Source organism: Bombina bombina, chromosome 3 (genome assembly GCF_027579735.1).
Source record: "Bombina bombina isolate aBomBom1 chromosome 3, aBomBom1.pri, whole genome shotgun sequence".
Taxonomy (NCBI): domain Eukaryota; kingdom Metazoa; phylum Chordata; class Amphibia; order Anura; family Bombinatoridae; genus Bombina; species Bombina bombina.
The window spans coordinates 1,077,115,441-1,077,133,607 of NC_069501.1; the positions used below are offsets into that span (position 1 = coordinate 1,077,115,441).

Genomic DNA, 18,167 nt, shown 5'->3' on the forward strand with positions numbered 1-18,167 from the left:
CAACTTTCTAATTTACTCCTATTATCAAATTTTCTTCATTCTCTTGGTATCTTTATTTGAAATGTAAGAATGTAAGTTTAGATGCCGGCCCATTTTTGGTGAACAACCTGGGTTGTCCTTGCTGATTGGTGGATAAATTCATCTACCAATAAAAAAGTGCTGTCCTGAGTTCTGAACCCAAAAAAAGCTTAGATCCTTCTTTTTCAAATAAAGTTAGCAATATAACGAAGAAAAATTGATAATAGGAGTAAATTAGAAAGTTGCTTAAAATTGCACACTCTATCTGAATTACAAAATAAAAATTTTGGGTTCAGTGTCCCTTTAAAAGCATTACAGTATTGACAACAAAATGCTTTACAGCAGACTTTTACAAAACTTATATTATTATTTTAGAGCAGCCAATCAGACGTCTTAACCTATAGACTGAAACCAGCGTGTGATCCTCCGTCCACAGCTCCTGCTGTACTTAGTACAGCGATGACGAACCCGGCTTCCTCCAATCGTTGCGTGGCCTCACGAGCTGAACGCCAAAGGGGGCATGTAACGATTGGAGTAAGCCGGATTCGTCATCACTGTGCTAAGAACAGCAGGACCTGTGGGCGGACGATCGCCGGTCTGCTTTCCATAAAACAAAGGTAAGTATTTAAAAAATCAGCTTCATTGTAAAGTTTAATGAATTAAAGTGCCCCTGTTTTTCAGAGTATTTTTAAGAAATGGGCACTTATTCATTAAACTTTACATTTACTTTAAGTAAAATGGATATTCAAATTTGTATTTTCTGTATTTAGAACATTGTAAAATATTTTTTTAGAAGTATATGTAGAAAATGTTGCTCAACAATTGGCATTAATACACTATTGAAAGGTTTTGCTGAAAGATTTAAAGGAACAGTAAAGTCAACATTAAAGGGACATTGTATACTGATATATACACTGATGTATAGTTTTGCTTATTTTTAAATAACATTGTGCTGATTTTCAGACTCCTAACCAAGCCCCAAAGTTTTAGATGTATGCTGATGTATACAGACTTCACATTGCTTCTGTTGGTATAATGAATCTGTTCATATGCATAGGGGGGAGGGTCTGCTCTCAGCCCCTTTCAGTGGATGTTCCAGACTTATCTTATCAACAATGCAAAATTGGGAGCTTCTAAGAAAGTTTTTAAAAGGTTTTATACTGGATTTTTATATCAGTATCTGTGCATATTATTCTTTATGGTACTGTCTATTACATGCAGTTAAATAAAATTGGTGTATACTGTCCCTTTAAAGGACCACTCAATGCTGTAGAATTAAATAATGAACAAGTTCATATTAAAAAGACAATGCATGGAGTTTGACTTTATGAGACTTAGATCCCTTATGAAAGCGTGGGGATTCCTGATCGACAAGATCAGGACACCCACCATTTGGGAGATCAGGTGGAAAGTGGAACTACAACTGTACAAGCCTCTCATTGCCCACTACAAATCCCTTTTAGGGCCTCCCACCCTTATAAAAACAAGACATATGACCTCCTGGGAGGCTGAACTGAGACTTACCTACACGACTCTTGACTGGTCCAAGGCAATACAGATGACTAAATCTGCGCTCCATTGTGTCACAATGTACGAACTTTACTTTAAGATCATTACCAGATGGCACTTAGTGCCGGCCAAACTTCGGACTCTGTACCCTGGACATTCACCCCTATGTTGGAGAGAGTGTGGAGAAATAGGCACTCCACTCCATGTGTGGTGGTCATGTGACAGACTCCGACCGCTTTGGTCTAAAACCTGTGCGACCTGTACGGCCTTAGAACTTCCGATTCCGGATACCCCGGGCCTGGCTCTCCTACATATTGGAGTAAAAAAGCTACCGACGCATAAGAGATACTTACTTGTTTACTTGTTGACATCGGTCAAAATGCTTATAGCCAGGAACTGGAAGAAACAGCAGCCTCCAAGATGGCAGGCTGTGGTTGACTATCTACAATCCATTAAATCTATGGAAGACTATGTTTTTTGGATGAAAAACCAACCAGGTACCTTTAGCCTAATCTGGGGACCCTGGGAGACTTACCTGAAACCGACTCCATAATATGGTCTTCCCCCCTGAACTCTGGTAACCCGCCTCTGACTACATTCCTTCCCTGTCCCTGAGGATGCACCTCACTGTAACTGTCTCGAGGTGCTCCTCATTTACGTATGGGGTCCTCCCCCTCATTAACTCCCCCTCCCTCCCTCCCTCCGATAGTATCCCTTCCCCTCCCCCAGGTACCTTCCCCCCTCCCCCTGCACCCCCCCCTTCTCAAGGGGGTATGGGTGATCGAACCTAACAGCATTGTTTCCATACATACATACTACGTATACCTTTTGTTTTGCTTCTCTTAACTGTCAGGCCTATTGAGTATGGCATTTTTTGCCGTATACTGTCTAATTCACAAAAACTTACACATTTCTCTAGAATAACCAATACATAACAAGTGAACTGTGCAAGTATGCACCAGATAATGGTTAAATGCTATTAATGACCTCCATGCCATGTTTGCTGATCCTCTTTGAATGTCATTTATCTCCTGAATAATCGTGTGTACTACCGCCACCAACTATGTAAAGAGAAAAGTGTGTTGTTATGTGGTTTTCGTAATGTATTTATCAATAAAAATCTATTTAAAAAAAAAAAAAAAAAAAAAGACAATGCAATAACATATAGGGGTCGATTTATTAAGCAGAGGATGCTGCATCGAAACCCCATCAGACCTGAAACGGAAGTTAAGAAGCAAGTGGCGGAACTGAAATCATTCCGATCCGATCGGGATGATTGACGGCCCTACTAGCGGCCAATGAGCAGGGAGCGGCATTGCACAATCATTTTACCAGGAATGCTTGTGCAATGTTGAATGCCGACAGCGTATGCTTAGCGAATCATGTACGCTCGACCATTAATAAAAAAAAAATTAACAAATTTCTTTTTTCTTTCCTATGGCATGGAGAGTCCACGACGTCATTCCAATTACTAGTGGGATATTCAACTCCTGGCCAGCAGGAGGCGGCAAATAGCACCCCAGCAAAGCTGTTAAAGGGACATTAAAACCAACATTTTTCTTTCATGATTCAGATAGAGAATACAATTTTAAACAACATTCCAATTTACTTCTATTATCTAATTTACTTCATTCTTTAGATATACTTTGTTGAATAAATATCAGTGGACATGGGTGAGCCAATCACACTAGACATCTATTTGTAGCCACCAATCAGCAGATACTGAGCCTATCTAGATATGCTTTTCAGCAAAGGATATCAAGAGAATGAAGCAAATTAGATAATAGAAGTAAATTAGAATGTTGTTTAAAATTGTATTCTCTATCTGAATCATGAAAAAAAATTGTGGGTTTAATGTCCCTTTAAGTGTAACTTCCCTTACCAATAATCCCCAGTCATTCTCTTTGCCTCTGTCAATGGAGGATGTGCGAAGATGGTGTCTGAAGATATTTAATCCTTTTATGGGTACTTCTCTCTGCAAGCAAGGATTTGGGGTCAAGCTGTGTCCATGTTAATTTCTTTAGTAAAAGTAATGGTGGCTATAAGCAGTTAGAAAGCAGCGAGGTTGTCTTTGCTTTATTTCTAACATTTTGCTACTCCGTTTACAGAAAGCCAGGGTTGGTTACTCTGTTCTTTCTTTGTCTGCAGGTCCCTGACAGATGTTGGTGAGTCCGTCATACCTGACACGCTGCTTCTGCCCTGCAGCCAGATCCACAGGTAAGTGCTTTGTCTTCTAGGTATGGAGGATTAGCACTTCAGTTTAATTTGTGGACAATTAGGGGACATCATTTACTCTCCCTGAGTTGGAGTAATTTTTTTGGGCAGTTCTGGCAGGGTTACTGTACTGCTAGGGGTCTGTTATTTTGATGGTACTAAAAATACTATGATATTAGGCTGGCTTTAGACTTGTGATGGCTCTGGAACTGTAGGGGTTAGCATCTTTATTTATTTCTAATTGTTGCTGCCCTATCCTGAAAGCCTAATTAAGATTATTTAGTCTTTCCTAATTTTTCCACGGGTCCATGTGAGGGAGATGCCTCTCATACCAAGTGAGCTGCCCTGCAGCCGGGCATATTGATCTTCAGGTAAGTGCCTAGTTTTAGTTTCTTGGAATGGAGAGTATGGCACTTTATCAGTTAAGTCTGCTTTTTGGGATGTTAAGCACTAGTAATCCTATTTGGGGTAATAGGATTTAAGTAGGCAGTGTTTGCAGACACTGGGGACGTAAAATCTTTTGGAGAGGCTCAGATTTATTTAATTTGTTCCGGTTTAATCCCGGTCTTTATGGGGCAGCGTTAGTGTGTTTTACTGTGTGAAATAGGCTTTGGCATTTATAATAATGGCGGCCGGTCACTTTTCTAGTTAGGAACGCCCACGAATAGGAAGGGCAGGTTTTCTGAGGCGGCAATTTAGTGTTGCGCGTCCTTCCGGAGCACTTCCTGTTAGTTCCGGTCCGGAGTGGTAGTTTTGCTGTGTCTCTGCTTAAAGAAAGAGTGTTTATTTTGGGGTCGTTTTGAACAGCTATATATTGAGTCCGGATCATAGTCAAAGCTTAATCCTGTTCCCAGGAGGACAGGTAGGCACCTCAGCAAGGAGTGCTGAGGTGAGGAGGCTGTCTGAGGTTTATAGTGAACTGCTGCTTGGCGGTAGTAAAGCATAAAGGAAAATTATTTTTACTTTTAAATTTAAAGTGACAGTAACTTTTTTTGTGTTATTATTTTTCAAACCTAAATAAAGCAGTTGGGTTTATTTTGTTTGAATATTGGGTAAAGATGGATCAAGAGGCCCTGCAAAACGTTACATGTAGCTTGTGTTTTGATTCTAATGTGGAACCTCCAATCCCTTTTTGTTTCTCATGTTTCGAAAGTACATTACATTACAGGGATAGACTTTTTGAATCTGAGCCATCATTAGCTAAGGCGGATTCTGTTCAGGGGTCTCCTGTTGAAGATATGCCACAGCTTTCTCCTCAAGCATCCCAAACATTATCGTCTACACATGCAGTGCCCTGCGTTTCCTCTCACACTCCAGTTGGGGTTATCTTGCAAGACATTGCTACTCACATATCCTCTGCGGTTACTGATGCGCTGTCTGCCTTTCCCATGCTGCAGGGAAAGCGCACGAGGAAATGTAAAGAATCAGGAAGTAAGGTTTCTGATATAGTTATGGCTATTCCGAATGTTCCCTCTCAGAAGTCTGAGGATGAGGATACTTCAGTAGCATCTGAGGGTGAAGTCTCAGACTCAGAAAGTGTAATTCCTTCTTCTGATGCTGAAGTTGTATCCTTCAGGTTTAAGCTAGAACACCTCCGGTTGTTACTTAAAGAGGTTTTGGCCACCCTGAACGACTCCGACACGACTGTCGTAGTCAATCCTAAGAAGTCTAGTAAGTTAAACAAATACCTTTGACGTTCCTTCTGCGGTGGAGGTTTTTCCGGTTCCAGACTGGGCTACAGAGATTATTGCACAGGAATGGTAGAGATCTGGTATCCCTTTTTCCCCATCCCCGATTTTTAAGAAGATGTTTCCAATAGCTGATTCTATAAAGGAGTCTTAGCAAATGGGACCCAAGGTAGAAGGGGCAATTTCCACCTTGGCTAAGAGAACCACTATTCCCATAGAGGATAGCTGTTCTTTTAAGGATCCTATGGATAAGAAGTTGGAATGGTTACTTAGAAAGATGTATGTATACCAGGGTTTACAATGGCAACCTGCGGTGTGTTTTGCTACTGTCACCAGCGTGGCAGCTTACTGGTTTGATGCGTTATCTTAATCTATTCAGACGGATACTCCTCTTGAAGAGATCTAGCACAGGATCAAGTCTTTTAAGTTGGCCAATTCCTTTATCACGGATGCTTCCTTAAAAGTCATTAAATTGGGAGCAAAGATTTCTGGCTTTGCTGTTTTGGCTCGTAGAGCCTTATGGTTGAAATACTGGTCTGCGGATGTGTCATCTAAGTCTAAACTTTTGGCGATTCCCTACAAGGGTAAGACCTTGTTTGGGCCAGGCTTGGCCGAAATCATTTCAGATATTACGGGAGGAAAGGGACATTTCCTCCCTCAGGATAAGAGGAATAAACAGAAAGGACGTCAGAGTAATTTCCGTTCCTTTCGAAACTTTAAGGGTAAGCCTTCCCCTCCCTCTTCCAAACAGGAACAGTCCAAGTCTTCCTGGAAGTCCAATCAGTCTTGGAACAAGGGGAAGCAATCTAAGAAGCCTGTTAATGACTCAAGGGTTTGCCCCTGATCCGGGAGGGATCTTGTTGGGGGTAGACTTTCTTCGCTCAAGCCTGGGTTTGGGATTGTCAGGGTTCAGCCTGGAATTGAACCTGGGACCTGTTTCTATTTCTGCAGCTGTTATTTCCCAGCCTGTTGTTTTACCACTATGCCACCAGATGGCTTGATCACAGGAAAGGAATATTGTGGTTTTCTGTTCGCTGCAACTTTGGCTCTCTGGCTCCACCTACTTGCCAGCTGAAAGAAATAATTTAATCAGCAGCCTGCTTTATCTGGGAGGTTTGTTTGCAATTCTGTGCTTTCACATTAAGAGTGATACTCTGAAAGACTCTCTGCTCCTGTATCCTGTGTGAAATACAGATTTGTTGGATTGCCTGGTTCCTGATTTCTGCTACAATTACTGACTACTCTTCTGGATAATCCCTTGGCACTGTGTTTCATTTTTGGACTGATTTCCTGGCAATTGAGCTTGCATAAAACTTTCTTTCCTAAGGACTGACTTTTGCTTGCTTGTTTCCTGATACTACAAAGTTCCAATTGCAGTTTATGCAAATATCCTGTTTGTTTCTACAAAGTTCCAAATTGCAGTTTATGCAAGATTCCTGTTTGTGTCTACAAAGTACCAGTTTGCAGTTTATGCAAATTTCCTTAAAGTACCAGTTTGCAGTTTATGCAAGTCTCCTTAAAGTACCAGTTTGCAGTTTATGCAAGTTTCCAGTTTGTTACAACTGTGTCCAGTCTACTGCATATGCAAATATCCTGTTTGTTATTACAAAGCCCTGCTTTCCTGAGTGTTATTACACAGTTCCAGTCTACATCATATGCAAATATCCTGTTTGTTATTACAAAGCCCTGCATTCCTGCTTGTTATTACAAAGCTCTGCTTTCCTGAGTGTTATTACACAGTTCCAGTCTACAGCATATGCAAATATCCTGTTTGTTATTACAAAGCCCTGCATTCCTGCTTGTTATTACAAAGCTCTGCTTTCCTGAGTGTTATTACACAGTTCCAGTCTACAGCATATGCAAATATCATGTTTGTTATTACAAAGCCCTGCATTCCTGCCTGTTATTACAAAGAACTGTATTCCAGCCTTATACTACAACCTATAGGCTTTGTCTTATCTAATTGCATATCTCTACATTGCTTTATCCTATAAATAAAACCATCTCCTTTATTTCCTAAAACGTTGTACCTGTTTAATTATGCCTAAAGGGAAAGACTCACGCAGACAAAACACAACATTAACCCCAAAACCTGACACCTCTGCACAACAGCTCCTTACTCCTGAACCTGCTCCCTTGCAGAGTATGACAGGGATGTTTCGGATCCCTGGGCGGTGGACATCGTGTCCCAGGGATACAAACTGGAGTTTATGACCTCTCCTCCCAGGGGCAGGTTCCTTCTCTCAAGATTATCTGTAGACTTTTCGACCTGGGAGTGATAGTTCCTGTTCCAATGCAGGAACAGGGTCTGGGATTCTACTCCAATCTGTTCGTGGTTCCCAAAAAAGAGGGAACTTTAAGACCAATTTTAGACCTCAAGAGGCTGTACCATCCTTCAAGATGGAAATGATTTGTTCCATTCTTCCCTTGGTTCAAGGAGGGTCAATTCATGACAACAGTAGATTTAATTGATGCGTACCTGCATATTCCCACCCACAGAGACTATCACAAGTTTCTGAGGTTTGCGTTTCTAGACAAACACTTTCAATTTGTGGCTCTTCCATTCGGCCTTGCCACAGCTCCCAGGATTTTCTCAAAAGTTCTGGGAGTGCTGTTGGCGGTGCTGCAGTTGCGGGGCATTGCAGTGGAGCCTTATCTGGACGACATTCGCGACGACATTCGCGTTCAGGCGCCATCTTTTCAACACGGAGATGTTGTTATCTTTTCTGCGCTCTCACGGATGGAAGGTGAATTTGGGAAAGAGTTCCTTAATTCCAGCTACAAGGGTGGTGTTCTTGGGAACCATAATATATTCTCTAGCAGAAAAATTAACTTTTGTCTTGCCCTTCAGTCCTCTCTTCGGCCGTCAGTGGCCCAATGTATAGAGGTAATTGGTCTGATGGTGTCTGCCATGGACATCATACAGTTTGCTCGGTTCCATCTCAGACCTCTGCAGTTATGCATGCTCAGTCAATAGAACGTGGATTATGCAGATCTCTCTCCAAGAATAGAGCTGGATCAGGTGACAAGAGATTGTCTTCCATGGTATTTGTCTAAGGAGCATCTCTCCCAGGTAACCTGCTTCCGCAGACCTACCTGGGTGATTGTTACAACGGATGCCAGCCTGCTGAAATGGGGAGCAGTCTGTGGCTCGTTAAAGGCTCAGGGTCTATGAACTCGGGAGGAGTCAGGTCTCCCCATAAACATCCTAGAACTGAGGGTAATCTTCAATGCTCTTTTGGCCTGGCCTCAGTTAGCTTCAGCCCAGTTTATCAGGTTCCAGTCGGACAACATAACTTCAGTGGCTTACATCAACCATCAGGTAGGAACTCAGAGTTCCTTGGCCATGACAGAGGTAGCCAAAATTATTCAGTGGGCGGAGACCCGCAACTGCTGTCTGTCTGCGATCCACATTCCAGGAGTGGACAATTGGGAAGCGGATTTTCTGAGCAGACAGACCTTTCACCCAGGGGAGTTGGAACTCCATCCAGAGGTTTTTTCCAACTTGATTCTCAAATGGGGACAGCATCTCGACAGAATGTCAAGCTCCTGAGGTACGGGTCGAGGTCAAGGGATCCTCAGGCTGTACTGATAGATGCTCTGGTGGTTCCTTGAAATTTCAGTCTAGCATACCTGTTTCCTCCATTCGCTCTCCTTCCTTGTGTCATTGCAATCAAACAGGAGAGGGCGTCTCAGATCTAGTGGAGATATCATCTCTCCCACCTTGGAGACTTCCACTGAGGAAGGACCTTCTACTTCAAGGGCCCTTCCTTCACCCAGATCTTGTTTCTTTGAAGCTGACTGCTTGGATATTAAACGCTTAATTTTATCTAAGCGTCGGTCATTGAGACCATGATTCAGGCTCGTAAGCCTGTTACCAGAAAGATTTATTATAAAAAAATGGCGTAAATATCTGCATTGGTGTGAATCCAGAGGCTACGTTTGGAGTAGAGTTCGGATTCCTAGGATTTTGTCTTTTCTCCAGGAGGGTCTGGGGATGGGATTATCTGCTAGTACCTTGAAGGGTCAGATTTCTGCCTTATCTATATTGTTGCATAAGCGTCTGGCGGACGTGCCAGATGTACAATCCTTCTGTCAGGCCTTGGTCAGAATCAGGCCTGTGTTCAAATCTGTTACTCATCCCTGGAGTCTTAACCTTGTTCTTAAAGTTCTTCAGCAGACTCCATTTGAGCCTATGCATTCTTTAGATATTAAGATGTTATTTTGGAAAGTTTTGTTTTTTCTTGCTATTTCTTCTGCTCAAAGAGTTTCCGAACTCTCGGCGTTGCAGTGGGAGGGAATCTCCTTACCTTGTTTTTCATTCGGATAAGGTAGTCCTGCGTACTAAGTTAGGCTTCCTTCCAAAAGTGGTTTCGAAAAGGGATATTAACCAGGAAATCGTTGTTCCTTCTTTGTGTCCTAACCCTTCTTCTCATAAAGAGCATTTACTGCACAACCTAGATGGTGGTACGGGCATTGAAGTACTATTTGCAGGCGAAGGATTTTCGCCAGTCCTCTTTCTTGTTTGCCGTTTTCTCTGGGAAACACAAGGGTCAAAAGGCTATGGCTACGTCTCTTTCTCTGTGGCTGAGAAGTATAATCCATTTGGCCTATGAAACTTCTGGACAGCAGCCCCCTGAGACAATCACGGCTCATTCCACAAGGGCTGTTTCCTCTTCCTGGGCATTCAAAAATGAAGCTTCTATGGAACAGATTTGCAAGGCTGCAACTTGGTCCTCTCTACACACTTTTTCAAAGTACTATAAATTTTATACTTTTGCCTCGGCTGAGGCTTCTTTTGGGAGAAACGTTCTTCAAGCAGTGGTGCCTTCCGTTTAGGTTCCTGTCTTGTCCCTTCCTTATCATCTGTGTCCCAATAGTAATTAGAGATCATCCGTGGACACACCGTGTCATTAGAAAGAAAACAAAATGTATGCTTACCTGATAAATTTCTTTCTTTCTTGACACAGTGAGTCCAGGGCCTGCCCTGTTTATTCAGACAGTCCTTTTGTTTTGTAAACCTCAGGCACCTCTGCACCTTGTTTAACTTCCTTTTTCTTCTTTTCCTTTGGTCGAATGACTGGGGTTTGAGGGAAGGGAGGGGATACTTAACAGCTTTTCTCTGCTGCTCTTTGCCTCCTCCTGCTGGCCAGGGGTGATATTCCCAATAGTAATTAGAGATGATCTGTGGACTCACCGTGTCAAGAAATAAATAAATTTATCAGGTAAGCATACATTTAGTTTTTTCCCCTGTGTTAGCATAGAGTGTGTGTTATATTATAACATCTGACAGTTTTTTTGGCGCTGTAGTTACTTTTTCGCACCTTAATTCTTTCAACGCCCTCTGTCACGTGACGTATTTGCGCTTCCACTTTTGCGGCTATACTGCAGCCGCTTCGCTTAGCAGAGCGCATTGTGCATAATAGTTTCTCTGAAGAGCGGGAGAGCAGTCTCGATCTGACTTCTGACAGCGGATTTGATAAAGTATCTATCTGACCGGAGGTTACTGATCACCGGAGTGGTGTTTTCAGACAGCTGCGATCGGCACCTAAATCTATCTGAATACTAGTGGGGTTTATTCTTTGGTGGTTGGAGCGGTGAGTCCTCAGCTCAGCTGAGGTTTTAGTGGTGCCTGAATTTATTTATTTATTTTTAAGTAGTGTTTTTTTGTTTGTTTGTTTGTTTGTTTGTTTCCAAATTAAAGATATCTTTATTTTCTCAAACAGTTTATTTTTGTTTACTATATTACTAGTGTGAATCCTTTCTAAGATGGATACTGAATTAGAGGGTTCAAATTTTAATAAATGCTTATATTGTTTGGAGAAACAAGTTATCCCTCCTGTGCAACTATGTGCCACATATTTAAGCAGGGTTTTGTCTTCTAGAGACAAGAACTCTGCATCTAAACCATATGTCTCTAAATATAATGTTGTCCATGCCATGCCTCAGCTTTACCCTCAAACGTCCAAAGCTTTAGCAGTTTCACATGCAGTACCCTGCGGTTCCTCTCAACATCTTCCTGGGGATGTTTATTTACCAGGAGATTTTGCTGCACAGATATTGTTGGCGGTTTCTGCAGCTTTGTCAGCCTTTCCTGTTTCTAATAAGAGGAAGAGAAAGTCTAAAAATATTTCTCTCAGTAAGGGTTCTGACTCCGCAAAGACAGCGTTAGTCAGTCTCCCTCAGTTATCTGATGATGAGGATACTTCAGTGGCTTCTGAATCTAGAAAGGAAAGTTCTACTGATTCAGAAGAGGTTAATTTTAGGTTTAAGCTTGAACACCTCCGATTACTCATGAAGGAGGTATTCGCTACCTTAGGTGACTCCGAACCTTCTGGCGTTGTCGACCCTAAAAAGTTTTCTAAACTTAATAGAGTTTATGATTCTCCCTCTTCTGTGGATGTTTTTCCTGTTCTAGACAAGATGTCTGAAATTATAGCTCAGGAATGGGATAAGCCAGGGGTTTCCTTTTCCCCTTCCCCTGTTTTTAAGAAGATGTTTCCTGTTGCTGACTCCATTCGTGACTCATGGCGCAAGGTGCCAAAAGTTGAAGGAGCTATCTCTATTCTAGCTAAAAGAACTACAATTCATATAGAGGAAAGTTGTTCCTTTAAGGATCCAATGGATAAGAAGCTAGAGCCTTACTTAAAAAAGATGTACATCCATCAAGTATTACAGTGGCAACCTGCAGCAAGTATTGCTACGGTTGCGGGTGCAGCATCTTATTGGTGCAATACCTTGTCTGATCTGATATCAGAAGAAACTACAATAGAGGAGATCCAAGATAGGATCAAAGCTCTTAAACTGGCCACTACCTTTATCTGAGATGCTAACATGCAGGTAAGTAGACTGGGAGCTAAGATGTCTAGCTTCACTGTTCTAGCTCGCAGAGCCCTGTGGTTAAAATCCTTGTCGGCTGATGTAAACTTCAAAAGCCAAGCTTTTATCTTTAGCTTATAAGGGTAAGACTTTATTTGGACCAGGTCCAAGAATAGACCTATGGGTCGCCAGAATTCTAATTTTCGCTCCTTTCGTAACTTTAAGGGACTGAAGTCTTCCTCCTCTTCTTCCAAACCTGAGCAAGCCAAGACCTTTTGAAGGTCTAGCCAGCCTTGGAATAAGGGAAAGCAAAACAAGAAGCCTTCCATTGATTCTAAATCGGCATGAAGGGTCCGCCCCGATCCAATTTTGGATTAAGTGGGGTGCAGGCTTTCTTTTTTACCGCATGCCTGGATACGCAATGTCCCAGATCCGTGGGCTCTGGACATAGTATCCCAGGGTTACATAATAGGATAAGTCTTGCCCTCCAAGGGGCAGATTTCTCCTGTCAAGACTATCCACAAACCAGGTAAAGAGGGAGGCCTTCGTAAACTGCGTAAAGGACCTATCCTCCCTGGGAGTAATTGTTCCAGTTTTTCCAGGGGAACAGGGTCAAGGATTCTATTTAAATCTCTTTGTGGTTACCAAAAAGCAGGGAACTTTCCATCCCATTCAAAACTTAAAATGCCTAAACAAATTCCTTGGGTTCCGTCCTTCAAGATGGAAACTATTTGTTCCATTCTTCCTTTGGTTCAGGAAGGTCAGTCCATGACGACCATAGACCTGAAGGATGCGTACCTTCATGTTCCCATTCACAGGGATCATCACCAGTTTCTGAGGTTTGCCTTCCTGGACAAGCATTTCCAGTTTGTTGCACTTCCGTTTGGTCTGGCCACGGCTCCCAGAATATTCACAAAGGTTCTGGGGGCTTTATTGGCAGTGGTCAGATCCCAGGGAATTGCACTGGCGCCTTATCTAGACAACATCTTGGTTCAGGCGTCAACTTTTCAACTAGCAAAATCTCATACAGAGATGTTGTCTTTTCTACGTTCCCATGGGTGGAAAGTGAATCTGGAAAAGAGTTCTCTTGTTCCAGCTACAAGAGTGTGTTTCCTAGGAACAATCATATATTCCCTGTCCATGAAGATTTTCCTGACAGACGTCAGAAAATCCAAACATTTTGCTTCTTGTCTGTCCCTCCAGTTTGCTATTCGTCCATCAGTGGCTCAATGCATGGAGGTGATTGGTCTGATGGATGCTTCCATGAACATCATTCCTTTTGCTTGGTTCCATTTGCGACCTCTGTAACTTTGCATGCTCAGTGAATAGAACGGAGACAATTCAGATTTATTGCAGAGGATAAATCTGGATCCCCTAACAAGAGACTCTCTCATGGTGGATTTCTCAGGAACATCTGTCTCGGTGCACTTGCTTCCTGAAAACTTCCTGGGTGATTGTGACTACGGACGCCAGTCTGTTAGGCTGCTGAGCCGTTTGGGGCCATCTAAAAGCTCAGGGGCTGTAGACTCGGGAGGAGTCTTCTCTTCCCATAAACATCTTAGAGTTAAGACCAATCTTCAATGCCTTGGTAGCTTGGCCTCAATTATCTTTAGTCTGGTTTATCAGATTCCAATTGGACAATATCACCTCAGTGGCTTACATCAACCACCATGGAGGAACTTGGAGTTCCTTGGCTATGAAGGAGGTGACTCACATTCTGCAGTGGGCGGAAGCTCACGATTGTCTCCTATCTGCCATCCACATCCCAGGAGTGGACAACTGGAAGGCGGATTTTCTGAGCAGACAGACTTTCCATCCAGGGGAGTAAGCTCTACATCCGGAAGTGTTCTCTCCGATAACCCTCAGGTGGGGGTTTCCAGAGTTGGATCTGATGGCGTCTCGTCAAAACGCCAAGCTTCCAAAGTACGGTTCAATGTCATGAGATCCTCAGGCCGCTCTGATAGATGCTCTAGCGGTTACTTGGATCTTTTCTCTGGCATATCCGTTTCCTCCGTTTGCTCTCCTTCCACGAGTCATTGCTCGTATTAAACAGGAAAGAGCATTGGTAATTCTAATAGCCCTGGCATGGCCTCGCAGGATCTGGTTCATGGATCTGGTAAGGATGTCATCTCTTCCTCCTTGGAGGTTACCTCTGAGGAAGAACCTTCTAATTCAGGGTCCATTCCTCCATCCAAACCTGGATTCTCTGAAGCTAACTGCTTGGAGATTGAACGCCTAGTTCTGTTTAGACGTGTTTATTTCTGAAGCGCTCATTGATACAAAGAGGCCGATTTACCAAATGTCTGTCGGACCTGATCCGACAGTGCGGGTCAGGTCCGACAGACATCGCTGAATGCGGAGAGCAATACGCTCTCCATATTCAGCATTGCACAAGCAGCTTTTGTGAGCTGCTAGTGCAACGCAGCCCCCTGCAGACTCTAGGCCAATCAGCCGCCAGCAGGGAGGTGTCAATCAACCCGATCGTACTCGATCGGGTTGAATTGTGGCGATTCCTGTCCGGCTCATCAGAGCAGGCGGACAGGGTTACGGAGCAGCGGTCTTTAGACCGCTGCTCCATAACTTGTGTTTCTGGCAAGTCTGAAGGCTCACCAGAAACACAGGCCCTCAAGCTCCATCCAGAGCTTGATAAATGGGCCTCTATGCCTCAGGCTTGCAAACCTGTTACTCGCAAGATTTACCATAAGGTATGGCGTAAATATCTTTATTGGTGCAAATCTAAAGGTTTCTCCTGGAGCCGGGTTAGGATTCCTCATATTTTATCCTTTCTTCAGGATGGCCTGGAGAAAGGTTTGTCAGTCAGTACTCTGAAGGGTCAGATGTCTGCACCGTATATTCTTTTGCACAAACGTCTGGCAGATTTGCCAGATGTTCAAGCTTTTGTTCAGGCCCTGGTCAGAATCAGGCCTGTTGCTTCTCCTTGGAGCCTTAATCTTGTTCTTAAAGTTTTGCAGCAGGCTCCGTTTGAGCCGATGCATGTTGTTAATGTAAAACTGTTATCTTGGAAGGTTTTGTTTCTTCTTGCTATTTCTTCAGCTTGCAGAGTTTGAGCTTTCAGCTCTGCAGTGTGATTCCCCGTACCTTATTTTTCATGCAGATAAGGTGATCCTTCGTACTAAATTGGGTTTTCTCCCTAAGGTGGTGTCGGATCGAAACATTAATCAGGAAAATGTTGTTCCTTCTTTTTGTCCTAATTGTTCTTCTCATAAGGAACGTATTTAGCATAACTTGGATGTTGTGCGTGCTCTAAAATTTTACCTTCAAGCTACTAAAGATTTTCGGCAATCTTCTGCCCTGTTTGTGGTTTTCTCTGAAAAGCGTAAGGGTCAGAAGGTCACTTCTACTACCCTTTCCCTCTTGTTAAGAAGTATGATTCGTTTTGCTTATGAGACAGTGGGACAGCAGCCTCCTGAGAGAATTATGGCTCATTCCACTAGAGCTGCCACCTCATCTTGGGCTTTCAAAAATGAAGCTTCTGTGGAACAGATTTGCAAGGCGGCAACATGGTCCTCTTTGCATACTTTTTCCAAATTCTACAAATTTGATACTTTTGCCTCTGCTGAGGCCTCTTTTGGGAGAAAGGTTTATCAAGTGGTGGTGCCTTCTGTTTAGGTCCTCCTGCCTTGTTCTCCCTCCCTTTTCATTCTGTGTCCTCTAGCTTGGGTATTGGTTCCCACCAGTAATTAGAATGACGTTGTGGACTCTCCATGCCATAGGAAAGTTAACAAAATTTATGCTTACCTGATAAATTTCTTTCTTTCCGGGCATGGAGAGTCCACGACCACGCCCTCTTTTAAAATTATAATTCAGCAGTTTTTTTTTTAGTAAACCGCAGGCACCTCTATACCCTTGTATTTCTTCTTTTTCCATTTTCCTTCGGCTGAATGACTGGGGATTATGGGTAAGGGAAGTTACACTTAACAGCATTGATGGGGTGCTCTTTGCCTCCTCCTGCTGGCCAAGAGTTGAATATCCCACTAGCAATTGGAATAATGTTGTGGACTCTCCATGCCCAGAAAGAAAGAAATTTATCAGGTAAGCATACATTTTGTTTCCCCCTCATTTTCAGGCCCCCTGTATCATGTGACAGGCATCAGCCAATCACAGACTAGTATATGTATACCCTGTGAGCTTGTGCACATGCTCAGTATGTTCTTGTTCCTCAGAAAGTGTGTATATAAAAAGACTGTGCAAAATGTGATAATGGAAGTAAATTGGAAAGTATCTTAAAACTACATGATCTATCTGAATCATAAAAGTTTATTTTGACTTGAGTCCTTTAAACATTCATGATTTAGATTGAGCGTGCAATTTCAAATAACTTTTCAATTTACTTCTATTATTAATTTTGCTTAGTTCCCTTGGTATCCTTTGTTAGAGAGTAATCCTACGGGCCTGATATTCAAAATCTCGCTGCTCGGGGTGAGATTTTGTATGAAAGTCTTGTTGGTGCGGCAAGGCCCTTAAGAAAATATATAGAAACACAAATGTTATCTTGAGAAAGGTTTATGTTGCTATGTAGTGTTCTTTATGTGAAACAGAGACTCCAACGTTACAATACAAGGTCTAAAAAAAAATCCCAAAGATTTTGTCTGATTTCTCTCCATGCCGGTGAGGTTTTGAATATCAGGCCCTAGGTGAGCTCAGGAGAGTGCATTTGTCTTTATCCATCTGGCAGCAATGTTTATAGCAATGTTATACATAGTTGCAAATACTGATGCTGTACAGTGTCTGTAGCATTCTAAGCAGCAATGTTTGCAACTATGTATAATATTGCTACAAACATTATTGCAAACACTGTTGCAAAATGGCTAAAGACATGTGCACGCTCCTCAGTTCACTTAGGATTACTCTTTAAAGGGACAGTCAACACCAGAATTTTTGTTGTTTAAAAAGAAAGATAATCCCTTTATTACCCATTCCCCAGTTTTGCATATCCAACACAGTTATAATAATACACTTTTTATTTCTGTGACTAACTTGTATCTAAGCCTCTGCTGACTGCCCCCTTATTTCAGTTCTTTTGACAGACATGCAGTTTAGCCAATCAGTGCTCACTCCTAGGTCACTTTACGTGCATGAGCTCAATGTTATCTATATGAAACATGTGAACTAATGCCCTCTAGTGGTCAAAATGTATTCAGTCTTCAAGGTCTAAGAAATTAGCATATGAACCTCCTAGGTTTAGCTTTCAACTAAGAATACCAAGAGAACAAAGCAAAATGATAAAAGTAAATTGGGAAGTTGTTTAAAATTGCATGCCCTATTTAAATCATGAAAGTTTTTTTTGGACTTGACTGTCCCTTTAATAGAGGATACCAAGAGAACTAAGCAAATGTGATAATAGGAATTGTTGATAGAAATCATTTGAAAATGTTTAAAACTTCTTGCTCAATCCAATCCATTTAAGTTTAATTTTGACTTTAGCATCTCATTAAATATTTTTGCTCAACGGCTTTTAACCTGGGGCAAGCGACTACTGTTGTAGAAGTCCCAGTAGTTGCCAGTTATGTAGCAAAAATATTTAGCTTTTTATGCTTTCTTCATTTCTGAAGGTTAGATACCGTTATATATGGTGTGTATATGCAGTAAAATTAAAATGTCTTCCTAATATTTTATATTTAAGTTGCTTATCATGTTCCAATTTTTGTTTTTACAGAATATTCTGCTCAAAACACAAAGATGATAACAACTTGAACAGTAAGTCCTTTATAAAACATTTAAAGTACTGTACCCAATGCAAAACTGCAAATTATGATTTAAATGAAGCTAGTGAAACAATTATAATGACATGTTTTAGTTTATGTTTTAAGGATTTGAGATTATATAAATATATATATATATATATATATATATTTATACACACACACATATACACACACACAGTATATACATACACAG

At 41.9% G+C, this 18,167-nt stretch overlaps 1 protein-coding gene across 2 annotated transcripts in view; it reads left to right on the top strand.

Moving 5' to 3' along the window:
- Positions 1 to 18,167, top strand: part of PHF11 (PHD finger protein 11) — a 589,089-nt gene that overhangs the window by 177,083 nt on the left and 393,839 nt on the right. For both annotated transcript variants that reach the window (XM_053708365.1, XM_053708366.1), the window contains exon 4: positions 17,926 to 17,966. In XM_053708365.1, coding sequence (XP_053564340.1) covers positions 17,926 to 17,966 — 41 coding nt within the window. The remainder of the gene's footprint in view (positions 1 to 17,925; positions 17,967 to 18,167) is intronic.